Source organism: Chiroxiphia lanceolata, chromosome 25 (genome assembly GCF_009829145.1).
Source record: "Chiroxiphia lanceolata isolate bChiLan1 chromosome 25, bChiLan1.pri, whole genome shotgun sequence".
NCBI lineage: Eukaryota > Metazoa > Chordata > Aves > Passeriformes > Pipridae > Chiroxiphia > Chiroxiphia lanceolata.
Window position 1 is genome coordinate 4,397,927 of NC_045661.1, and position 25,846 is coordinate 4,423,772.

A 25,846-nucleotide genomic window follows, 5' to 3' on the forward strand; every position below is an offset into this window, starting at 1 on the left:
CCCGCCCCGCACAGGGAGCCCGGCCCCAGGCGGGGCCCGGCGGCTCCCCCGCCCCGGTCCCGCCGCTGTCCCGCAGCAGCGCCCGGTCACTTCTTCTGGAGAAATTTCATTTTGCTGCCTGCGGGGAAAAAAAACAGCTCTAGGAGATTTATGTGAGGGTGGGCACAGGTTGCCCAGAGAAGCTGTGGCTGCTCCATCCCTGGAAGTGTCCAAGGCCAGGTTGGATGGGGCTTGGAGCAACCTGGGCTAGTGGAAGGTGTCCCTGCCCCGGCAGGGGGTGGAATGAGATAGGCTTTAATGTCCCTCCCAACCCAAACCATTCCATGATTCTGTGAGCTGGAGACACGCCAGGAGCATCTGGCTGAGTCACACATGGCCACACTCTGCTACAGACACAACTTCTGCCCTCTGAGTGTGTCCTCAGCCAGGATCACAGTTAAGGATCAAGCCTGGACATCCCCCAGAGCAGCACCTCCCATAAACTTTAGATAAAGATGCAAAAGCTTAAAAATAAAAGAAAAATCTTGCAAAGTGTTCAGCATCTCCTGAAGGGGCAAATCTAAACAAAGGAACACAAGTGCACAAGGCAAAGAAGGGGCCCTGCTCTCCTTTGCATCAAATTAATTATTCAATAGCTAAAATTAATTAAAAAAATTAAAAATCAACAAAAATCAAGGGTCTCCCTTTACCAAGGCTGCGAAGGATTTTGTTCATTCCAGTTCGTTCTGTCTCCGGAATACTCTCCAAATACTCCAAGGCACGGACCTCAAAAAGGCCTAGAGAGAAAAAAATACAAAAAAATTAAAAATCACTCACCTAGATGAGCTACTGCACCCTTTACCACGTGGCATCTTCAATGATTAACAAGGTTATGAAAGGAAATGCTGCATGTAGTGTCTGTAACCTGCAGGATCGAGCCCAGAAAGGAGAGATGCAACAACTCTTTGCTCCATAAGATGAATTTTGTTGAGTAACTGGAGGAGAACGGGGCTATCCCACACGCCAAAATCCCAACAGGACAACTTTCCAGGATGAGAAGAAAGATCAAACCTACCTTTGACCACGTTCTTGCTCAGCTCCCGGTCCTGGATGAACCCTGCAAACATCTGGGTTTCCATGAAGAACTGCAGGAAGTGGCGCACGTTGCGGGACACGTGGGATTTGCGGAAGGGCTCCCGCTGGAACACCCGCTCCCCCTTCTCCGTGACGTTCATGTGCAGGGAGTAGTGCCCCACAATCTCCACAAAGAACTGCACAAAAGCCTCAGAGACCAGCGAGTTCAGAGTCATGTCCCCTGTGAGGAGGACACGGAGGGATTTCCCATCACTTTGGTCATTCCTCTTCTAAAGGAGAAGCAGCTCTTAGGTCCTTCTTAGCTCTTAGGAGAGCAGTGACCTCAGTTATTTTTTGGGCTGGCTGTCTCAGACTATGAAATCTCAGATGACTCTTTGACATCAAACTGGTCACAGCTCAAATAATCAATTTCCCATGTCAGCTTTGTGCTGCAGCTGGGACAGGTTCAATTCTAAAGCCTTTCTAGTAGTTAAAACATTCAGAATTTCATTTTTCCTGCCAAACATCTCGTGTCTAATATGCTGACAGGCTAAGTTTAATTCTCTTAAAGAATGAGACAAACTACAGAACACAAACCCACTGGAAAACTAACTTTGTTACCTCTCATGTGTATGGAATTACATCATTTGACAATGCCATTCTCTGCAGCCATCCAATGCTTTTTAAAACTCTCACACTTCCTTATCTGATGGACTATGTATAAATCAGTCCAGCTTTGAAAATGATCTTCTAAGAGTACCTTCTAAAGTACAGAAACTCTCTGTTTGAGAAAAGCATCGTCTCTGCCACTTAAGAAAAATCAAAGAAAACTCAAAGCCCAGGAACTGATGCCCTTGGCCCAAGGAAAACTACAGCTCTGCACATACTGATTGTGAAAAGAGGAACAACTGTCAGCACACCAAACTTCTCACACGTTCACAAGGAAGATGTTCTCAGTAGGATCACAGGGAAACAGCTAAAATGTCCCTTCTTAACGTCCCTTATTCCCATTTGCTCATTTTTATACCAACTCCACAGCAGCTATAAAGATCTGCTAATGGGAAAACACTTTTCCACAGAAAATTTTCCCTAGAAGTACCTTGTGTGTCACTCTGCCCATGTGACAGGATTTCACTTCGTTCTTCCAAGACTTGTACAAGTGCAGCCTGGAGTTTATGAGGCAGGATCTCGTCTTCGTCTGATACCTACAGACAAAAATTGGCCAAGGAAGCATTTTTGTGTTAGATCCAGCATCAGCAGAACCAGGGAACAGATTAGAAATATCCATAACATGCCTAAAGCAGTTGGAGGGGAGTTACTCTGGGATATGGTGGATCTTGGTGGAGCAATGTATTTGCTCTGTAGCCACAGAAATGAAAAATATTTGCCCAGCACCCTCCAAACACGTTCTGTTAAAGTCACACACACAGCTGGCCAACACAGAACACCACGACACAGACTCAGGCTTATTTCACCAGTGATAAAACACACAACAAACAACAACAAGTCTGTTGAGAAAATATGACAAGTCTCAACCCCCAAAAATTGGGGTTTTAAAAAAACCCCAATCCTTTAATACCTTTCTCCAGTTGCAGGCTGCAATGCAAAACAGGACAGTGAGGCAAGGGAAAGGAGAAGCAAATATCCTCCTGAACTAGAAATAAATATCTCAGTGTGTTTGTAGGTCCTTGTCTGGTGATGCAGAAGCACTTTAGGTGGAGTTCAGCAAAGAACCACAAGTGAACTGTGGTAATTTGTTCCCTAGATTATCACTCCTGGGGAAAACAACAACCCAAACCAACAAACATGCCCCACCTACATGAGAGAGGAGAAAGTATTTTACAGAACAAGTACAGGGAGAGACAGCCAGAAGGCAGCAGAGAATCTTAGTGATCCCCTTCACATAATAAACCAGGTATCCACTTTTAAATTCAGCTCAGACAAGCAGCATCTTTGGCTTTGCAGAGCTCTCCATATCAAGCAAATGGGATTTTTAAACCTGTTCCCTTCTCTGTCAGCCCAAAGGGATTACAAGGTATTTCTTCAGCCACTGGAGTCTACATACGAACACCAGCTTATCCTGAGTGCTTGTTTTTATTTCTTTCATTGATGCCTTTTCCTGGCATGAGTGACTGGTACTGTTATTTCACTCACCTCTTGCAAGAACTTGTCAGCACAAAGATCAACAATGAGAACCTGAGGAAAGATGTACAAAACACACTGACTCGTAACCAGGTATGTTGCTGTACAGAAAACAAACCCAACTTTTTTTTGTTGTTTTTTAAATGTCCTGTCACACAAATTCTGCCTAACTGCAGCCTGTGTCTAAGAACAGTGAATATTCCTGTCTCTAAGAACAGTGAACAATATTTATCTTTGATAACACTGGGACACCCTGACCGGTGTCCGCCAAGTTCACCAACTTCTCAAAAGGTTTGAGTTTATATTAAGACAGAATCCAGAGATTATTCCAGAGGGGGCAACCTCATCCCACTGATGTTTTCCCTCACCCCATTCTCACCTCTTCTATGGGCAGGTCCTGGAGCTGTGGTAAGGAGCAGGAGAGAATACCAATAAGGAACGGGGTCGGAGAGCACACGATATCGATCATAGAGGCTGGCAGGACTGGGATGTAGGTGTGCTGCCAGGTGAAGGGGTAAAGTGTTGCAACAGCAGCGTGGCCACACTTAGACAGAGTGCTGGAAAGGTGAGAGAGGCACAGGGTGGATTGTCAGCGTTTCCTTCAGGTCTCAGCTCCAGCCACAGGTTAGAAACGCTCAGGGCAAGTGTTTGTGTGCAGCAGCAGAAGTCCCGTGCACCCACTTTTAAAGTCAGTTATGGGGAGCTAAAACAGCATCAACCCAGACTAAAAAGGTAAAGTAAACATATTTCCTCTTGTGTAAACAGCAGACTCCAAAATCTAAGCATGCACAGGTTGTGTGGCGAGTGCAAAAGGTTTTCAAATGCAACTAATCACAAAAAGTAAAGAGGCTCGCACATGGAACAGGCCCAAAGGCAGAAGAAATAACAGTATCCAACAACAGTACCCCTCAGAATGAACTACTCAGTCACACTCAGTTGTTACCTTAAGTTGTCAGCCACAAAGATGACCCTCCTTTCCAGCAGGAGAGAGGCAAAGACCCGAATGGTGTGGGGGACACTGAGACACTGGAAGAGGCACTCAAAGTCAACGTGTTCGAGCCGAGAGTCCAAGGGGCGGCAGAGCTCCATCACCTGAGGGGTGAGAGAGACACAGAGCGCTGGGGGAGCCCAGAGCTGCTGCCCCTCAGCCTGCAGAAGAGGACCCTGAAGTCAGAGCTCATCAGGGTCTGCAGCTTCCTCACGAGGGGCAGCTCTGATCTCTGCTCTCTGTGACCAGAGACAGGACACAAGGGAACGGCTGGAGCTGTGCCAGGGGAGGGTTATGTTGGATATCAGGGAAAGGTTCTTCCCCCAGAGGGTGGTTGGCCACTGAACAGGCTCCTCAGGGCAGTGGTCACAGCCCCAAGGCTGCCAGAGCTCAAGGGGTGTTTGGACAACGCTCTGAGGGACAGGGTGAGATTTTGGGGTGTCCTGTGCAGGGCCAGCAGTTGGACTGGATGATCCTTGTGGGTCCTTCAAGCTCAGGATATTTTATGGTCCTAAGTGGAACCCCGTGGCCCAGGCAGTTGGTGCAGCACAGAGGCCTCCCCAACAGCTCCTCCTTAAAAAGCAGGGAATCACTTCCAATGTAGGGGATTCCACAGAAAGCTGGTTTCTGTAACAACCTCCCTTGCGACTCCAGGGCATTTTCCCCAGACTAATCATTTACAGGCAGCATCACTGCAGGGCAGTTTGCAAAGAGGCTCTGTGTCCCAGAGAGCCCACTAACAGAGGGAAGCCCATCCTCATCCCTGTTACCTCATCTCCTGCTCCAGGCAGGAAACTCCTGACGGTGATGGTGCGTCCTGGGGCAGGGAACGGAGCCTCCATCACACTGCGCATGAACGGGTGCACGAGGGCTGGGGACATCTCTCTCCTCTTCTCCACTTCATCCAAAATCTGCAAGAAAACACGTGGGGCACCGGTTCACTGCTGCTGGTGAGCCAGGGGAGGTGGGAGCCCCTCTCTGAGCATTCCAGGCTTTGGGGAAGCTCTTCCCCCTCGCTTGGGACCCCTGTGAAAGCCCCTCTCAAATGCCTGAACAACCAAACAGGAACAGCTTCCTGTGAGCACAACTCTCCATTCTCCAGCCTCCTGCTACTGGAAGGAAATGTCTTGTGTGTAGCAATAAGTTGTCATTATTTAGAGGAGTAAGAGGAGCAACATCCCACCCCCCTCCCCAAGAAACCTTCCTGGAACATTGTTCTAGAAACTCTCTGCTCCAACAATCACAATCAGCTTTCATCAAAGTTTACCCCTGTATTATTCTGCCCTTTACCTGCAGCGCTTTTCCCCATTCTTCACCTCTTTATCTCCCCTCTTCTTGGTGCTACAAGAAACAAGGTGAGATCTACCCCATTCCCAAACTGATTTTCCATTTCCAAGTCATGGAAGAAGAGGATGAAGGGGCACCCTCAACAACAACAGGTATCAGAAGCCACTTCCTGACAGTATTTGCTGAAGGATCTGTGTATTGGCTCACAAGTCTCTGCACTAGTATAATTTTATTTTCCCTCTCAAAGCAAAGGCAGTAGGAAACCCCCACTCTCAGGGGATGAGCTGCAATCACTAAGCAATTCTAGGCTTGACAGAAGCATCCTCCTGGAGCTTGCAGGCTGTCAGAGACTCGGGTGACAGGCTGTCCCCAGCTCACCTTGGAGAAGAGGTTGAAGCAGCCCAGGCGGCTCACGATGCAATAAACCTCGGGCAGGCGCTTCCCCTTCCCTTCTGGCTGAAAGGCAACAGCAACAGCTCTGCTGAGAACAGGGGTGAAAAACCCAGCCCCTACACTGCCTCTCATTCTCAGAATTCCTTCTGCTGCACTTCCCTCTACACTTATGACTTAAAAGATTCCTGAGGAATGCCCAGTTTCAGGAGCTGTTTCATGCCCAGAGCCCGTTTCACTGTTTCTGGGGATCACCATGACCCTTCCCGCTGCATTTAAAGGGTTGGTACCTCCACAGCAGCACAGGCTGCATACCCCACATGGAGAACCACCTCTGATTCGTGCCCTGCACCTGACTGTAACTGTGCAATGCCTTCTGTACCCTCCAGCCCACACACAGACCCTTACCAGGAGCTTCTTGCAGTACCCAAACCAGCGGCTGCCGTCCTCACCCGTCAGCACGAAGGAGAACGTTTCACTGGGGAACAAAAGGCAGGGTTAAATCAGGGTTAACCCACCACACAGCTCAGAGAAGACACTGACAAAGCACACAAAATAAAGCCATTCTCCTCCTGGTCATGTTGAAGATCCCTGGCTGTGGTTAGCAAGGACTCCAGGCTCTGTTGAGGAGGAAAGCCTGCAGCCCATGGGCTCTCCCTGAGCTATTCCAGCTCTCCTCCTTCCCAGCTGCTTCTCCATTCAGCCAAGGAGCAGCAGAAGCACTTCCAGCCCCAGCAGCTGGTTGTCACAAATTTCCCTAAAGGAAAGACAGTGTGCTTGGGCAGAAGCAGAACTCTGAGCCCACATCCCCATCTCATCTTCCCCTGCACAGGGGATTCAGCCTTTCCCATTTTCCCTTGCTCTGGCTGCAGTTCCTCTGGCACACACCAAAGCTCTCAGCAGTGCCTGTTTCAGGCACAAGCATTCAAAACCAAGTCTTTACCTTTTAAGGTCTGATGCAGGAAACCAGTCTTTGGGATCTGGAAAGCAGAATCTGGGAATGACCTTTAGCCTCTCTTCAGTATCCTTTGACTGTCTGAAGGGATGTTCAGGCTGGAGGGGTAACACATGCATTTGAAGTCACTGAGGTTGGTGCACAGCTGCAGCATTTAAAACAACAGAGAAAGCATCTTCCTGACACTTCCAAATGCTGATCCATCAAATAACTAATGCACAGGTACAGGAGAATATATTCTGACTATACGAGATTCCCAGTTCCCTCTTGCATTTTTCCTGCTGACTGGACCTTTGTAAAATGACTCAGCTGGTCTTGGTAAGAACACAGTAAGGATTTACAAGCACTCAAGTTTATTGGGGAATGAAGCCAGAACTGACCCCCCAGATAATGGCTGGGTCAGCCTGCTTTGGTTCTGTCCCTAGGAGATTTGAAAACACTAACAGGAACAGGAATGTGTTCAGCTTGTGATGTGCAGAGATCACTCATAACTCGAGTGCAACAACAGTCTCTGAATCACACATTCCAGCTACACCACGTGTGGGTTCAAATCAAATCCCTCAAAGACTAGAGGCCAACTCTCCATACACAAAACTGCCCAGAAAGTGAAAAAAGGAAGGTGTTCAAATAAGAGATCACATTTAAGCAGGAAATGCCCCTGAGAAGTGGAAAGTTTATGGCATAAAGCTGGTTTTAGACACTCAGCACATCCAGGCTATTCCAGTGTCCCAAGCTGTGACAGCTCAAAGGAACATTAGGAAAACAGAACAGCATTTTCACAGAGTAACAGTTGTACAAAAGCTTTGATGTCCTTGGGCACACAGCCCAAAGAAGAGGGTGACAGCAGATTACTTGGAAGCAAGGCTAATATTAGCAGGGAGGCAAATCTGTAATCAGAACACCTCCATAATTACTTGGCAATCTTTCCTGCAAAATCCCAATATGACAGAGTGTCCTATCATAAGCCACTCATCAAAACACTTTAATCTGAGCAGAAAATAAATAAATACTGAGAAAGTAATTTGTTGTGTCAGTGCACTTACAAAAGGCAGTAAAGAGCCACATGGCAGAGCTGGGTTGTCTGCTGGGGCAGCAGGAGAGGAGCCCTGCAGTGCCCTTCCCAAAGGCAGTGGACAGACTGAGAGGTTGCAGCTAAATCTGCCACATTCCTTCTTTTCCCCTAACACCCTCAAGTTTGCACTTGTAGCAAGTATTATTTATGTATTTTTAGTTTTACCTACTAAATTAACACTGTGCACTCTTTCTGGCTGTAGTTCCTTATCCATCTTGTGAATCCAGAGCATTCACACATTTAAGACACGGGAGTTACTTGTGCATAAATCCTTTAGGCAGCTGGAAGTGGGACACTGTGGGTCCTGCTGGGGTCCCACATAACTCCCTCTCAAGCAATCTGACATCACCTATTTGGATGACATGCAGATTCCTTAATGATCTCTGGCTCTCTCCTGGCAGCACAGCTAGAATTCCTATCTTTGTCCTGGTTTCAGTGGAAGGCAGCAGTACAAGCCTAGGCAGTGACAGCTGAATATTCATTTCAATCTGGAACCACAGAAGCATCAAGGCTCCATCTCAGCTTCACAACCGTGTACACTGAGCCATAACTCAGAGTCACACACTGACTTTGTCACCCATTTGGGCTGAACAGCTTATTTCAAATGGCTCGTGGTAGCTACAGCACTTCAGCTTCCACAGCTCTCCCCTGGCTGGGGGGTTGGTACACACAGCTTTGCCTTTTTATTGTTATTTTTTTCAAAATACTGTCAATAAGCATAAAAGCCCTGGGATTCCAGTTCCTGTGCACCATCAGTCAAATTGCTTCACTCCTTGCTGACAGATCAGACTGTCAGGATGAGATCCTGCCAGCTTTGGGAATAGAGCAATGCACTCCCTTCCTCTCCCTCATCTGCCTCAGCAGGTATCACAATCCTGTGTGGATTTATGATATTTCTGGGAAATTTGAATTAAGTAGGAGCATTCCTAGTTCCTAGTTCCAAAAAAGACAATAAACTCATTACCAAGAAATATATTCAACAACCTCCCAGTGCCATACATTTGGTCTGTAACAGAGCAAGGTGCTTCACATTCCAAGCCTGTATCCCATCCCTAGGAAGGGAAACACTGCTGAGTGTGTTTTGTGGGCAGGATTCAAAGCAGCTCCTACCTTGCTGGGGAACTGCTGGATGATCTGTGGTGTGTAGGTCACCTCAGATGGCTTCTTGTGCAGGGACACCACCACAAAGAGCTCAAACAGCCGCTGCTCCTGCAGCTCAATGAGATCCCTCTCCAAGGTCTGGTAGTGAGGGTTCCTCTTGGAGGCTGCCTGAACCTGCCGTGGGCACCTGTGGCGACCTGGAGGGAGGAATAAATCCCAAATCAGCCCGTGGCTGTCACTGCCACACACCTGCAGGTCACAGAAGAGGACTCATCATCATCTCTAGAGGGGGGAAAAGAGATGGGTGGATTTGCCTGACATCCCTCCTTCTCTCCACGGGATACGGGACACCCGAGTCAGCTCCTCAAGCACAGAGCTGCCCTTCTCCCCGGTGACAAGTGACAGGATGACAGGAAAAATTTCATCACAGGAAGGGTTGTAAAGCACTGGCACAGGCTGCCCAGGGCAGTGGGGGAGTCACCATCCCTGCAGGTGTTCATCAAACGTGTGGATGTGGCACTTGGGGACGTGGGTTAGTGGTGAACGTGGTGATGGCACTGGGTTGATGGTTGGACTTGATGACCTCAGAGGTCTTTTCCAACCTCAACAGTTCCATGACTCAGACAGGGAGCACAGGCCTTGCAGCAGCTCTGCAAATCCCTCCTGACCAATACCCAGCATTCTCCTGCTGCCCTGATGTTCTTCCCATGCACCTTGGAGGGATGTGCTGTGCTAATGGCAAGGGAAGCCCCGCTCCAGTAAATGCCAGTAACTGCCAGGCAGCGACTCTAAAGCAGCACTGGCACTCAGGAAAGGCAGAGCCAGTTTCCTGGCCAAGAAATCTCCAGGCTGGGGTGCCCTGACAGGCAGCACAGACTCACAAGCACAGGCACAGCACTCTGACGTCAGAAATTCCTGTGGCCCAGGCACCGTGACACATTCTAGACACTTTCAAACGACTCTCAAACCAGGCAGTGACTCAATCACTGTATTTCTGCAGAGATTCTTCACTCTCCATTACTCTCCTTACCATAAAAAAGTGGAACTTCATTATTTGTTCCAAGTTAAGGCCTTTTGTGTGTTTCCCTCCAAGCAAATGAAACTCCTAAAACAATTCACAGAATCCCAGAATGGTTTGGGTTGGAAGGGACCTTAAAGATCATTTTGTCCCACCCCCTGCCATGGGCAGGGACACCTTCCACTAGCCCAGGTTGCTCCAAGCCCCGTCCAACCTGGCCTTGGACACTTCCAGGGCTGGGGCAGCCACAGCTTCTCTGGGCAACCACATCAGCCAAAACCAAGGAGGTGTCTCAAGTCTGTAGTTTGGATCTGTGATCAAACTCAGGACTGTGGAACCAGACAAACAAGTGCCTTCTCCCAGAGAAAAGGGCATCTCACAGCACTGTATAAAACAGAACCAAGGGAAGGAATTAGGGGGGGAATAATCTCAAGTGTTGGCAGCAAAGCTGACCAAGGACAATCTCCCAGAAGACATATTTTAGTTAAGTGTGACTCTACCAACCCCAAAATTAATCTGTTTCTTGTGACGGGCAGATTAATGGCATTAAACCTCCAGCACTCATGGGAAGTGGCAGAAATAGAGGTTGGTTTGTGATGCCTTAAAAATCTATATTATATAAGGTTTTAGTAGAGCTCATTATTACTTTTAGCTCACTAAGTACCTTCGTACAAGATTTCTGAAAATGCTGTTTAACGTTCCTTGTGAAGAATTTCAACAGGCAGAAGATTTTAGCACGGTGAAGAGCTACTCATCTGTAGAAATGTACTAAAAAAGAGACATAACAGAGTCCCACTACTTTATATAAGTAGTCAAAGCTACCCAGAGGCCTTGAATCCATTGCAGAGAGGACAGAGATGACGAGGAAGACAAAGAGGAAAATGAAGGAGAGGTCATTTCAGGACCACTGACTCAAATTTGGGAGGTGTGTCAGGGGTGGGTGAAGGTGGTACTGTAGGAGATTTGGGAAGTGGATGTAACAGATGATGTAATGTCTAGATATTACAGTATAAAAACTGCAGAACCTCTGTAATTCCCTGCTTTGGGAATGATTCCTGAGCACCCAGCCTGCTGTAAATAAATGAGTGCTTTTTGTTTCTAATACTCAGAAGAGTTTCAGAGAGTTATTTTCTGGTGTTCAGGCATCATTTGTCACAGCAGCAGCTCCCAGCCTTGGAGCTGGGAAGCTCTCAGAGGTTCCCTTTCTCTGCCTCAGCAGAAGTCACCACTAATTGTGCTCATCCCATCAGAGCCTTAGCCAAGGGTGCAGTGCTGTGGGGACAGGACCAGCCCCTGTGATTCACTCACTTTTTGGCTGATTTTCCGTATCGCTTTCATTCCCACTGGTTTCACCTGAAACACACATAGTTTTCACTTATTAGCCATGCAGAAGGGAGATGGGCAACACCCAATGTTGGGAAAGAGAGACAACTCGAGACTCATCAGATCAACATCCCTCAGGGCTGCCCACCAATCCTGCCCAAAGCACCAGCAAAGGGCAGCTGGTGCTGGCAAATGTGTTACAGCAGCGAATTTCAAAAAGCAGAGTTGACATCAAGTCACTGCTGTCAGGAAATGACCTGAAGGTCAGCTGAACACAGGCAAAGAGCAGAAACCAGGGGCTTATTTGATACTGTATAAAACTTTGCAGAGCTGCTGAACAGAATGTACTATAAATAAAGACCACACTATGGCTACAAAATCAGAACAACACAGGAATATCACTTTAGAGCACAAAAGCAGTGAGTGGAGTAGTCAGAGGTAGTTCCTGTGCCAAGTGGTTTTCTGAGGAATTTTTGGCTTTACTCTGCTCCTTTGAAAAAGCACTTTTATCCAGTAGCTCAGCTCTTCAGGCTCAGAATCTTCCACTTGTGACAGTGTTAAACTTGGGTTAGGCAAGTGTTGCCAATCCTAGCGATGCTGAAAGCTCAATTCCAGCCACAAGACGTGGGGTTTAGCACTGCTGTGTCAGCCCAGTGTGGGGTGGTGGTGCCAGGCCAGGGTGTACAGGAATTTTCCACTCAAGAGGTTTTACAGCACAGACAGTGGTGCTGGAGACCACAATACCTTTCACTGGAGGTGCTTCTCTCCCAGCAGGACTGAGCAGCTTCACCTTCTTCTTTCCACGCTTGGAATCAAAGATCTCCTGGATTTTCAGTACCAGCTGAAATCCAAAGCAGAAGCAGAGGTTAATGTGAGGGTCCAGAAAAGGGTCTGGGTGTCAACCAGATGGAGCCCAACAGCCCTAATCCAGCACCACAACACTTGGGAAAAGCTGCCCAAATCCTGCCAGGAACCCTGGCTCAGAGGCTGGAGCACTTCTGGCCCAGCTCACTGCAGAATGAATGAGCACAGATTTCTGCTGCAGCAGAGGGGTTCCTGTGAGCACAACCCAAAGCTGGCACCAAACTGGGCAACATTCTGGAAACTGTCACACTTCCTTTACCAAACAGCAGAAGTGACAAACTGTCTGGCATCACATCTCCATTTTCTATTAAAAGCCAACTGCAAAGGCACTTACAAGAGCATCTTAAAAACCCTCCATCACAGAGGACTCAGAATTCCACACATTCTCCAGCATCCCAATTCTTTCCAAGCCCAGAAAGAGCAGGGCTCTCTCACTGTACCTTGGAGCCTCTTTTTTGGGGTTGTTTTTTAACTTTGCTGCTGCATTTGGATGTCAGCTCAAAGAAGTTTCCCAAAGCACAAGTCAGGCACAGAACAAGGCTGCTCCAAGCACAGCCCTTGTTCCAGGGTAGTTTGCTAAAATGACAGGATTGGAGCAACCTGGTCTAGTGGAAGGTCCTTGCTCATGGCAGGGGGTGGAACGAGATGAGCTTTTGGAGCCTTTCCACCCAAACCATTCTGGGATTCTGTGATTTTTGCATGGGTGAAGACAGAGAGTGGGACACAATAATGTGTCTGTGCTGCAGGGACACCACAGACCTGATCCACTGGAAGAAAAAGGTTGGAAAAAAGCACAGCTCAACGCAGACTAAGCCATGAAAGAAGGGTCAGCATTTAGACACTTGGAGCTGACTCTGTTAATCTTCCTCTACTGGTCACAGCACCCCTAAAACCAGAGTCCTGACAAGTTTTGTGACCCTGTCACAGGCTGCCCTGGACCTGCCCCTCACCTGCCAGGAATGCAGTGCCACAGGGGCTCCCTGGCTCCCAACATCAAAGGCGGCTCTTGCTTCATGTGGAGAAGGATTTTCACTGGGTGCAGGGAGCAGGTCAAGTTCATTCTTGTCTCAAGTTAAGAATTCGTTAAACTGAATTTAGAGGGTGGGGCCCAGCCATTTGTCACCACAAATACTGCATGAAAAGGAAGATACTCGAGAGAACCTGTTTTTCAGCTCAAGCCTTCATCCCCAGCGCAGCAAACTAGGCTTAAGCTCTTCTTTTCCAGTCGATTTGTCCCCATTTTCTTCCTCAGCCAGCCCTCCCAGCACAAGGAGACAGCAAGGAACAAAGAGCCCACAGCACAAAGCAGTGCTTCTCCTGCCAAATCTGCCTTCTTTCCCCTTTCATCCAGCCTTACCTAGAGAATTACCATTTCTGTTCTGATTTTTGTGCAGCTGAGTCACCAGTACAAGACCCTGGGTGTGTTTAGGGCAACCATATGTTTCTCAAGCAAAAAGTAAGTTTTTCTCTATTTAGACTCCAGTCCTTTTCTCAATCTCTCAAGCAATCTTGGCTCAATTCCTCAGGAGCAAAGAGAATCAAATGCTCTTCCTGCATGTCAATTGTTACCAGATTTTTGGAATAGGTTTGCTTCTGGAGAATGTTTTATTTTCCCTCTCCAAATGAAAGATACTCTCCATCACAGCATTTTAGTAATCTTGCCATCTCCTTTCTGATTTTCCAGACCTACAGCTTGTTTAGAAGCACAGACAGGAGTTACTTGATACTCCAAAGCACTTTAAAGGTTTGAAAAGGCTTTTGCAGCTGTCCAACTCTACCTCACAGTCCTGGGCAATCTGAGCAAAGACACGTGATTTTCACAAGAGAAAAAGATCTGCAGAAGTGAAATGATTTTACCAGGGCAAAATTAAGTCCTTGCCACTACCACAAGTGGGATTTGAGTCCCATGCACAAAGTGCCACCACAGTGGAAGCTGCAGTTCTCCTTCTACAGCACATGCTGCATTTTATCACTGAGGGACACAAGCTGGTAACCAATCCAAGCATCTACAAAGGTTCCCGAGGCATCAAATGAGAATTACAACAGTAAGAAGGTGGATTAAAAGCCTTTCTAAGTCCTCTGGCCTTTGCAACCAGGCAGGAGGGAGAGGCCAGAGGGGACAACTGTATGAAGGCTTTGTGAAATGCACTTATCCCTATTTGCTTCTCTTCACCTTTAGACCATGGAACAGCTGTTCTTGATGCCAAGTCAAGAACTCCAAGCCACCATGCCAAGGAACCAAGGGCCCAGCTTTCCAGAGCCATCCAATAACTCAGGGCCTGCAGTGAGAACTTGATGAGTCTGAGCAGTCACTGGGAGCAGGGAACATGCACACACCATGGTACAGGACTGTCCCTTCAGCTCACAGAGAGCACAAAACCAGCATCCTTACACTCCATGGAAACACTGGGAACAAGGCTTAGATGACAAAGCAGGAGGAAGAGCTTGTAGTCACACACGGCCCTGATTTCCAGGTCAACACTGAGTGTTGATTCTTGGCCAACAAATTCTGTCTGTCGATTCTTGGCCAACAAATCCACCACTGTCCCAGTTAGAACCGGCCCTCTGATCCCCAAACACCTGCCCTGCCACTTGGAGAGGGAATGGGATGAGCAGAGTCACTGGTGCACACACACAGCAGTGCCCAGCAGCACCCACCTGCCAGGCAAACAGCTCTGTGACCACTCACAAAGCACCTACAACGCAGCAGGAGTTTGAAATGCCACGCAAGGAAAACATTTCACGCTTAAATCTCACCCAGGGCAAGTTCTTTCTCCTGCTGGCAGCCTCCACTGCTCGGAACAGCTTCCACTCGGACAGTGTGACGGGCAGAGAGGTGTCCTTCACCACTCTGCCCTGGAAACTTGTCTGGGAGGGCTTCAGCTCAAGAGACTTGCGGCTGAGGAAGGGAGGTTTTGGGGGAGGCTGGAAAACAGAGTCAGAAGAGATGGTAAAGCAGGAGATCAAGCTTTGGTCCAAGGTCAGAGTCAAAGGAGTCAGATTACAGGTGGTAAATCTGCTCTACCAAACTCTGCACCCCACCCCACCCACTGAAGCATCTCACCAACACTCTCTTGTTCCTACTCTTTTGCTCCTTGGCAGCTTCATCAACTGCCCCTGTTCATTATTTACACTACATATCATTTACATCAATAACAAACAATAAAAAATAAGGAAAACCAATGACTTGCAGTGGAGAATGTGGGGCTGGGGGTGAGCACAAAGTAGTGACCTTGTGATGATGGCTCTGCAAACATCTGACCATTTAATGCCCCCACCCTACCTTGGGAGCCCTGCTGATGCTCCGGGGAGGGGGCAGCTTCCAGACAGATGGGACCTTCCAGAGGGGTAAGGGCAGTGCTCCGATATCTTCATAAGGGTTCTCTTTTGCAGGACCTGGAAAAAACATTGGATGGGAGATTTATGAAAGGAGACAAAGCCATGTATTCCTGCAAGGAATATTAGCAGGGAAAGTGTGCAGTTATGAGCCGGGTCTGAGAGACCTGTTTTAAAATGGGTTCCCACCACTCGAAGATCTTTCTAACCCACTGCAATCAACTTGGCAAACTGTACATGGACACAGCAGAACAAAACACTTCCACCCCTGCAGAGAAAGCAGCTCTGTTGCAAAGCAGCTAATTTGGCAGTGTTCACACTGATCTCTGGGCAGCACTCGAGCAAAGCATCCAAAGAGCTAATAAAGACATCAGTTTAGCACAGACCAACCCCAGTGACCTTCCAGGACACCTGAAAACAGGCTGTTCACATGCAGATAGCTACTAACACCAACAGAGAACCCCAGATGGGGAAGGGCTTAAAAAGTCACAGAGCTGGAAAGGGCTGGAAAGGATCCTCATCCTCATCCTCACTCCTCCCTCCCCAGCAAAACTGCAACCCTTAAATAAAGCGAGGGCATCCCCCAGAAGCACAGGCACATACAGATGATGTCCTCGTAGATGTTGTCTTCTGACTGTGCGTAGACCAGCCTGGATCCTGTGGTGCCATTTGTCTCTTCCCGAGGTCTGTGGGAGCTGGTGGCTGCCCTCCGGCTGCGGAAGCCCTGGATGTCCTCAAACTCAAAGGATTTCCTGGAGGAAAACCAGTGTAACTTCTCCTAAAGGCACCTGCCTGTAGCAGTGAGCTGCTGTCTCCAGTCCACACACGGTATGGTCCCTCCTTGGGGCCATCCAGCACACGGATGCCCCACTCTGGACTCTGATTTCCAAGTGTTGAGGTTTAACCCCTCAGCCCCACGCAGCCACTCGCTCCCACCCACGGGATGGGGCAGAGAATCAGAGGGTAAAAGTGGGAAAACACATGCATGGGTCGAGATAAAGACAGTTTAAAAGGTAAAGCACAAGCTGCACATGCAAGCAAAGCAAAACAAGGGATTCATTCCCTATTTTCCATGGCAGGGAGGTGTTCAGTATCTCCAGGAGAGCAGGGCTCCATCACATACAACAGTGACTTCACTCCAAATGTCTCCCCCTTTCCTCCTTCTTTGCCTAATTTTTATTGCTGAGCACAACATCACACAGTCTGGAATATCCCTTGGGTCACTTGGGGTCAGCTGTCCCTGCTGTGTCCCCTCCCAACTCTGGGTAAGCACAGCTCAGCAGTGACTGACACACTGCTGTGTTATCAGTATTTTCATCACAAACCCAAAACACAGCACCACACAAGCTGCTAGGAAGAAAATTAACTCCATCCCAGCCCAAACCAGCACACCAAGTGAGTCCTACTCACTTACTCTGGAAGATTTTTAAGTTAAAACTGAAGCTGGAGGCTCCATGGCCAAGCAGGGTCCAAGTGAGTCCCATCCTGTCAGAGGCAAGAACCCAAAACACATTTTGCAGACTTGCAGCAGTGCTCAGAATCAGGGCACTGCTTTCTACTGGACCTCTCCTACTCATGCTCAGGGTGTTCCTGCATTTGTGAGCTGGCATTTCAAAATTATGGCACAGAGGTCACAAAGGAGCTGGCAGGGATTCAGCCCAGAAAACTTGGGTTGTTGCCGCACACTTTGCCACTGTGAAAGGTTTCAGGACCTCAAGCCTCTTCCCTGATGGTCATGTGCACACTTCTCTAGCAAAGCTGCCCCAATTCTGTAAGCAGAACTAGCATCAAGCTACCTCAGAGGTTTTTTACACACAGGAAAGAGGGAAAACCAGCCAAACTTATTGCAACAGGGGAACCCACGCTCTTCAACTTTAAGCAGCAAGAGAATCCTTCACTCCCAGGAAAGCCAAACACTCAGCAGCCACAGTGCCCCAGCAGAAAGCCAGTCTGCAATCCACAAACTGCAGCTGAGGGCAAGCTCAGGGCAAAGCAGCAGGCAGGGAGCAGGCAGGGAGCAGGCAGGTCTCTCCCTGGGGCCAGCATATTGTCACTCCGCTCTGTTCTAAGGTGTGGGGCTGACACCTGTTTGGAGCCTATAGCCTTCTTTGCAAGATTATCAGCAGCAAAAGCAGTGCACACACAATGCTGGAAAGGGGATACTTTCATCCAGGAATATCCTCTCCCCTTCAGCAGAGGCATCAGCAGTAGTAGCACCTCCACAAGGGTATCGTGGCAAGCAAGCTGCTTAAACCCATCGAGAAACTGAGGTAAGGAAACACGTTTCAGACATGAGAGAGGAATTATGTACCTCTGGGCTCTCCCTCTGATCCTCCTGCTGTCCGTTCTCTTCTCAGGATTGTTGGAGGATGACACCAGGCCCCTTCCACACTGCTTTTGCAGGGGAACTTCCCTGGTAGCACTGGAATCTCTACAACCACCAGCACCCTTTTCTGCCAGGTAGCGGAAAGTCCTACAGGGTTTGGGTGGTGGGACAGGAGCTGGCTCCTCCTCTTGCCCCTCAACCTCAGAGTAAATGTTCTTCAAGCTCCTCTCTGTCCTGCAGAGAGGGTCCACTCCTTTGATTTTCAGTTCTTTTTCCGTGGAGCCAGAGCCCCCTCGCTTCCTCTGAAGGTCCAGGGGAACAGGAGGGGCTTTGCCAGGCAGAGGGGGATCTGCTCTCCTCCACAGAGCTTGTGAGGTATAGAAGTTCCCTGGGGGCAGTGTCACCCCTGGGGCCAGGAAGCCTGTTTGCCCCTGTCCTTTCCCCTTGGCTTGGGAAGCTGGGCCATCACAGCCACCAGTCTGCAAGCAGGTCCGTGCACCTTCCCTGAAGTCCAACCCCAGGCTCTTTGGATCTTTGGACCCGCCCTTCTCCGTGTGCTCTGGCTTCACGTTGGATACAGCATGGCAGCTGGGATCATACTTCACCCCAAAGTCCTTTGGCTGCTGCCTCTCCTTGCCGGGGCAGCCCCGTGTCCTCCCCTCCCACTGGGAGATCTTCTGCTTGATGTTGCGGCAGTGGCTGCGGGAGAGGGTCTGCACGGCCGAGCGGGAGAAGGTGCTGTCCACAGAGCTCGTTGGGTGCATGGCAGGTGCCACTGTGCTCACAAACACCCCATCTCCAGCCTTGGCCAGGTCCTCCTGTGCCCTGCTCACACCCAGCAGTGTGGGAGAGCCCCCGGGCGTCAGCGCTGCCTCCTCGCGCGACCTGGGGACAAAAGGGAGACAAGAACCATCAGCTGCGCTCCAGCCATGAACTTCAGAACTTCCAGCCCCCACGAACTTCAGAACTTCCAGCTGCTCCCTGGCAGTTGCTGAAGAACATTCCAACCCAAATCACATGCTCAGGACGGGCTTCCAGGGCGCGCTCCCCACAAAGCCTGTTTGTGCAGCGCACATTTGGGAGGGTTAATGAAAGGAAGTTGAGGCCTCACCGGCTAAAAAAACAAACAAAACACCACAACAGGAACAAAACACAGTTAGGGATCCCAAGGGTCCAAACCCAAGGAAATTATTTCATGGAAGAGGAACACAGCAGCGTGGATCTGAGCCAGCCCCTCTGCTTGGACCGGCACAGCCCAGGCAGTTCCTCCTGATGCTCTGCCCTGCTCAGAGCACCTCAGGCAGCACCGAGCCAAACCCCTGCAGCACTGTGAGCTCTCCACTCAGCAGAGACACGGCAGGACGTGGAACACCACCTCTCTAGAAAGGGAAGCACATCTACTTCTCCAGAGAGGCAGCAGCAGCAGGACACTGCAGCTTCACACAGGACGAGAACAGCTGTGATGGCTGGAGAAGAGCCCGACTCTGGAGGAGTGCATCCTCCTCCCAGAACTGCTCTCCTGCTGCACAACACAAGTAAAAACCTGCCTGATGTTCTGTTTGTCAACACCTGACCTACATTTGCCGTCAGAGAGACGGGAGGGCAGTGGTGCCCAGCCTGTGGTTTGCAGCCAGGAAAGTTTTAACAAGCAGAAGAAATTGGTGAGTTCTCATGCTCAGGAGAAAAATCGCCCTGTGTTAAGATCAGCAGAGGAGAAGACACGCTAAAGGAACACTCTGGCTTCTTCTACCCAAGCAGAGCCTGCACAAACAGGAGCTGTGATGTTTGAGACTATCCCAGTGTATAATCCAGAGGATACAGCAAACATCCTCCAGATATTCCAGCAAGGATGGCAGGTGAAAGCACCAGGGAGAACTGGGGTGGCTGTACAGACCCAGCACCTACAGGTCCAGGATGGCCTCAGCACAGACATTTCACGTGTGGATCCTCAGCCTCAGAGCCCTTTGGCTCTACCTGTAGCTCACAAGGCACCCCCAATATCCTCAGATATGCCAGCACAGTTGAAAACTCATCCTGTACAGAAGACAGCAGCCCTTAGGCTCTAACGAGCTCTGTTCCTCCCTTTCTCTGGGCAATTATCCCATCTCAGAAGTTCCAGCCCTCCAGGTCTATTTAACATTCCCCATTTGTGTTAGGAGACAAGCTCAGCAAAGCTGGGCTCAGGCCAGGGCAGCAAGCCTGGCCACTCTGGCTTTGGTAACATTCCCCTGGCACCAAGAAGTCTCGCTGCGAAAGGCAGAACAAGCAGCAAGCAGTGCCCATTCCACACATGCACAAAACCAGAGGATCTCTGCAGAAAGCAATCCAGAGTCACTCCAGGTGGGAACAGGGGCTAAAGTCACAGCAGACCTGTACTCAGGTTCCACCTGACAGACCCAGTCAGCTCCCACTGCCACACACAAGTCCTTCAAAGCTGCTGTTTCAACACTCAGCCTGCACTGACTCACCAGAGCCTGTAGGAGTGGGCAGAGCCAAGGATGGGCAGCAAACCAGGCTGGGAGACAGAGGAGCTTAAACCTGCCTGACAAGGATGCCCCACGCACCAGGCTGGGTGTGGAGAGTCCCCACCACAGCACAGACCCGCATCCTTCCCACTGCTGGCACCACACCTCAGATTCCAGGCTCCAGTGCTGTCCCTGGCACTGCTGACCCGCTTGGCTGAGGCATTTGTGGTGCAATTAAAAGCAAAGCACCAGCCTTGGCACCAGCCTTGGTACCTCTACTCGACATCACCAGTGAGACAGCTGAGATCCCAGGGCTCCCCAAGCAGTCCAGGGATGGTTTGGGCACACATGGCACCAAGCCTTGGCTCTCTGCTGCCCTGTCACCCTCCCCCAAAGCAGCACTGCTCGCTGTGGGAAGCAGCTCCCACACTGTGGGCTCCTGCAGTCTGGCATTGCTCACCACACTGTCCCAGACAGCTGCCAATAACTCTCCCACTCAGCAGTGAGCAGGATAAACTTGGACAATCTGGGTAAGCACAGAGCTGGGGATATTTGCTCCATCATCAGCATTCCAGCCTGCCCTCAATGCTTCCGTAGCCAGGCCGCTGTGAGACCCCTTCCTGCAGGGCAGCGAGGGGCCCCTGCCCTCTCCTATAAATAGGCATTGTTGCCAAAACATCCTGAGCCAGAGCAGAGCCATCCTTCCTCCATCCCTGTCTGCACAGCCCTGATTAGCAGACAGGAAAGCAGCTTTCCCTTTTCCTGTGCCACTGCAATTACTCTGCAGCAGCAGCAGCGCTCCAGGACGCTCCCGAGGACTGGAGGCACAGGCAAAGAAGGAAAGGCTCTGTCGGGGTCAGCCAGGTGAGGAGAGGGGGGAAACAGCCTCCTGAGCCAGTGCAGCTTCACACCAGGCTCCTTCACTGCCCTCCAGGTCTTCAAACACAGGATTGCTGGATGCAGAAATAGCACAGGGAGAGGCCGTGAAGGACTCTACAGTGCAGAGCAACAGGTTTATCCACAGGACTAAGCACTTCCAGACCAGAATTCATGGAGCATGGGCAGCCTGTGCCCTCAGCAAGCCCACACGCTGCACCAACAGCTCCCTTGTTTCCCAAGGGAATATTGAGAGGGAATTCCTCTCCAAATCCTCCAGCTGGCAGCTCCTCCAGGAGCAGCCTGGCAAAACATCTGCATGGAATCACAGAATACGCTGAGTTGGAAGGGACCTACAGGGATCATTGAGGGCAGCTCCTGGCCCTGCACAGGACACCCCAAAATCTCACCCTGTGCCTGAAAGTGTCATCCAGCTCTGGCAGCCTTGGGGCCGTGCCCACTGCCCTGGGGAGCCTGTTCAGTGCCCCACCACCCTCTGGGGGAAGAACCTTTTCCTGCTATCCATCATCCACGAGGACAAATCACTGCACAGAGCAGGCTGAGTAGCCCTGCACAGCTTTCCAGCTGGGTCCATCCCTGCTGTGTCCAAGCAGGGCAGCTCTGCCAGCCTGCCCCATGTCCTTCCTCCCATGACTCACGTTGGTGAGGGTGCAACAAAAACTGCCTGTGCTGCAGCTTCCTCAGCCAGACAGACACATTCCTGCTTCCTCATATCAGCCCAATGCTCCTGCCCTCTCCCACTGCCCACATCTCTGCTTCCACAACAGGGTCACCTTCCACTAGTCCATGTTGCTCCAAGCCCCATTCAAACTGGCCTTGAACATCTGCAGAACAGGACCCACACTGAGTTTATTCCCTCTCCTTCACCATAAACCTGCCACGTAATGTTACTTCCCCAGCCCGTGCAGCTCCACACACCAGCTGGAGAAGTTCTATTACTGAGAAGGTGAAGCAATAAGCTTCACTCACCTGAAAAGCCAAAAAGTTTTGAGTGCAAAGGAAAAATCTTTCCAAGGCACATCACTGATCTCAGAACTACCAGATACAACCAGACACACACAGCTCCTGGCTCATCTTAAACACAGACAGCAGAGCACAAGCTCAAAGCTTCTCCCCTGCTCAGTGCTCTGCCAGACACAGCCCTGAACTGCCTTTTCCAAAATAACCATAATAAGGGGGAGAGGAATTCAGCCCTTCACCTGCCCAGGCTTGCAAGGCAGTGGCTGGTATCAAGAACCAGGCATTTAATCTCTTGTGAGCTTGGGCAAGGGTAGAGACTGATCCTTGTAGAAGAAAGAGCACACGGGGGTGGTGGGATCCAAACAAGGTCACCCCCCAGATGCAGCCCAGGACAGGCTAAAACAGCTCAGGGACATAGAACTGGCAGAGACCACCTGGGTCAGGCAGCCAGCACTCATATCAGGCACGACACACATCATTCCCATCACAAACTAACCAGATTTGTGATGCTTCTCTCCTGAGATCTCCTCCCAAACTCCTTCAGTGGCTCTCATGTGCTTCCCAGTATTTCCAGAGAAGCCAAATTCATCATCCTTACTGCATCAGGACTTTACAGCAGGTCGGTGTAGTCAAGAATACTGAATTATTTCACTGAAAGCAGCAGTTTGGGGGAAAATGATATAATTTCTAGACTAAGAGTCACACATTTCTCCCTAACTGCCTCTCTGATCCCAGTTGCATGAAGACAGCTTCCAAGCCTTTATCCAGAGAAAGGAGAAGAATGAGGCACGTTCACAGCACATGACAGGTAGCCCTGACTCTTTTTCCAGTCCTGAATGCCAGAGAGCACATTACACATTTTCCATGCAAAGTCTCAAGACAATCCCGTTTCCTGAAACCACATTCTCACGGAGAGAAAGCTGCCAGTGCTCTTCAAGAGTAAAATACTGCCTAGTGCTGAGGTCAAGCCCACCCACTGCAGGTGCTGCTGGAACCCCACAGCCCCCTGCCCACGCCAGCAGCTGAACAAAGGCACTGACAGAGCTCCTTACCTTGTCCTGCTCCACAAATGGCACAGGAACACACAAATCACCGACTCGGCGAGTCCGTGCAGCTCCGAAGCAATTTCCTTTTATGAGAGCTGTGCAGTCCCAAACCACCCAAGAGACCTGCTTGTCACCAAGCCTGCTGTGTTAGTAGCCAAATAAAAGACAGTTTCTGGTCTTCTGCAGTCTAGGGAAGCTGCCAGCTCATTCCTGGAGGAATGAGGGCACTTCCAACACCGCAGAGACCTCTTCCAGCTGCTCCCATTCTGTTCAGCTGCAGAACAAACATGAAGCTCCTCTGAGCAACTCTGCCATGCTGATGCCTGACAGACATGGGCAGTACCAAAGCAGCAGATTTTATATCAAAATAAGTAACACTTCAGGAATGCAGTGTGCTTAGTCATTTCCATCTTGATACAAAGCAACTCTAACCACGAGGTATTAACTCATTCCATGCTGCTGCATCTCACACTGAGGAACAGTTCTGCCTCATTAGATCCATGGCCACGTAGAGCACAGTCCCTGGACACAGAAAGCGTGATGCTAATCCTAATTACACCATAAAAAGATATTAAGTCTGACCTCTGCCACGGGGTCTAAGTCTTTTGTACTGATGAGAAAGATATATCTGGATCTTTCAACTTACAATCTTTTTCTAAAGTAAGTTTTTACCCATGTTAAAAGAAAAAAACAAAACAAAACAAAACCAGAACCCTTTAAACATGTAAGCCCTGAAGGCTTTTACACCAGAGGACACAGAACCCACACTGTACTATTTTTACAGTCGTGGGGTTTGAACCTGACTCACAGTATCTGAATGCCCAGGGCAGCAATACTGACAACAGCAGTTGACTCAGCCCCTACACCACGGGCTGGCTGCCATCCCAGGAATGCTGCAGCTGCACACAAGGACTAAGACCCAAGGTGGGCACAGAGTTAAAACTCAAACACAATTTATCCTGGAGCCATTCCTTAGTGCCACCACCAGAGGTGAGATTCAAGCTTCCCCCAGGGCTGACATCACCATAAAGCCACGACCACCTTCGTGGTCCACAGAGCCCCTGTGGATTTACATGGGTCAGCCCAGACAGGCTGTGTGGGGCCACCACAGCCACCCATTCCTTTGGGAAAGTCTCAGCAGCACCGAGGCAGCTGTCCCAGGAGGCTCAGAGGGTGCAGACCAAGGTAACACCATAAAACCTCTCAGACATCAGCCAGATAACGCGTTCCAGAGCTGCAGAGAGTGAGTCACATCCACACTGGAAGACTGAGATAAGAACTTTGCCAGGCAGCAACAGGCAGCACTAGGACTCAACTCTCCAGGTCAGAGCAGAAACCACAGCCACCACTGCCCAAATACACATTTCCAGGGGCTGCTTATCCTGCAACTGCTCTTCTGCTTTTCTTTCATCACTTGCTGATATAAGTCACGGCTGTGAAAGAATTGCTCCCACCACTGCCTGGGCTCTACCACACTCATATCAGCCCGGTGCCCTCTCAGACAGGCTGTGTTCAGCCACGGCAACTGGAACAGAGGGAGCAGTGAACTGGGAGAGGCAAGGGGAGACTGGTCCAGCGTGCCAGCCCACACCCTGTGCCCAAGGACTCTGCAACCACTCGGGCCTGAGCACCTCAGTGCAGCACAGCACAAACACCGAGTGCCACCGCAAAAAAATCACACAGCAGTACGTTCTTTGCCCTAAATAAACTCAGTGCGGAATCACAGCGTGGTTGAGGTGGAAGAGACCCAGGCTGGAGCACCGACAGCAGGGTGTCTGCAGGACGGGTTTTGGATATCCCAGAGGACGGGAATACGCTGCAGGATCCCCGGGGAGCCTCACCCCCATAGCGAATATGTGTTTCCTGGGGTTCAGAGGTGATTCCCGGGGTTCACCTCCCGCGTGTCAGGCTGAGCCCATCCCCGGACACCACCGGCAGGAGCCTGGACGGATCCCGCGGCACCCTCCCTGCACGTACGGACGAGACAACCCCCCCGGGCTCCCCTTCCCAGGCCGAGGGGGCGGCTCTCCCCCAGGACAGCCGGTGGCTGGATCTGTCACCTGCTCCCTCCCGCCCGTTCGCCCGCTGCCCAGGGCGAAGATGCTGCACCGGCCGCTCGCCGCCTGCCCCGGGCCGGGACACGGGGACCCCTCGGGGCCGGCAGCCGCGAGCCCGGCAGTGACTGCGGGAAGCCCCGAACCCCCCCGGTCCCGCAGCCCCCGCCCGTTCCCGCCCGCGCCCCCCGCCCGTCTCACCGCGGCCTCGGCCCGCTCCGCCACCGCTCCCGCACGGCGCGCCCGCCGCGCACGGAGCCGCCGCCCATTGGCTGGAGTACCCGTCACTCATGTAAAAGTCCCGCCCACGGGTGCACACAGCCGTCTACCACTGGCTGGTATGGCCGTCACTCACGCGGTAACCCCGCCCTATATCACAGAGACCTCTCCCCGTCCCGTTCCCGCAAGACGCGCCCGGTGCGCACGGAGCCCTCGTCCATTGGCTGGAGTAGTTGTCACTCAGCGGAGACCTCGCGTTCACCCCGCCCCCACGATGACGAAACCGTCTCCCATTGGTTGGCGCGGCCGTCACTCAATCGTTGGCCCCGCCCTCCCGTCTCCCCTGAGGG

At 50.6% G+C, this 25,846-nt stretch overlaps 1 protein-coding gene across 2 annotated transcripts; it reads right to left on the bottom strand.

Annotated features, from left to right (window-relative positions):
* Positions 1 to 41: 41 nt before the first annotated feature.
* DENND2C (DENN domain containing 2C) lies at positions 42 to 25,511 on the bottom strand. Of its 2 annotated transcripts, none has more exons than XM_032710719.1 (19): positions 25,479 to 25,511; positions 17,841 to 18,740; positions 16,133 to 16,281; positions 15,477 to 15,589; positions 14,951 to 15,118; positions 12,074 to 12,170; positions 11,315 to 11,359; positions 8,998 to 9,185; positions 6,804 to 6,913; positions 6,269 to 6,338; positions 5,849 to 5,926; positions 4,954 to 5,094; positions 4,139 to 4,287; positions 3,575 to 3,752; positions 3,208 to 3,249; positions 2,153 to 2,258; positions 1,055 to 1,294; positions 690 to 776; positions 42 to 118 (listed from the first exon to the last, which is right to left on the bottom strand). In XM_032710719.1, exons 2-19 carry the CDS (start codon positions 18,617 to 18,619, stop codon positions 87 to 89), a joined length of 2,772 nt encoding a protein of 923 aa, XP_032566610.1. In that variant the 5' UTR covers positions 18,620 to 18,740; positions 25,479 to 25,511; the 3' UTR covers positions 42 to 86. The 2 variants fall into 2 exon arrangements, 1 of the variants encoding a protein (XP_032566610.1); XR_004360872.1 differs by lacking the exon at positions 42 to 118 and adding an exon at positions 2,633 to 2,649 and having other exon boundaries at positions 689 to 776.
* Positions 25,512 to 25,846: the final 335 nt, after the last annotated feature.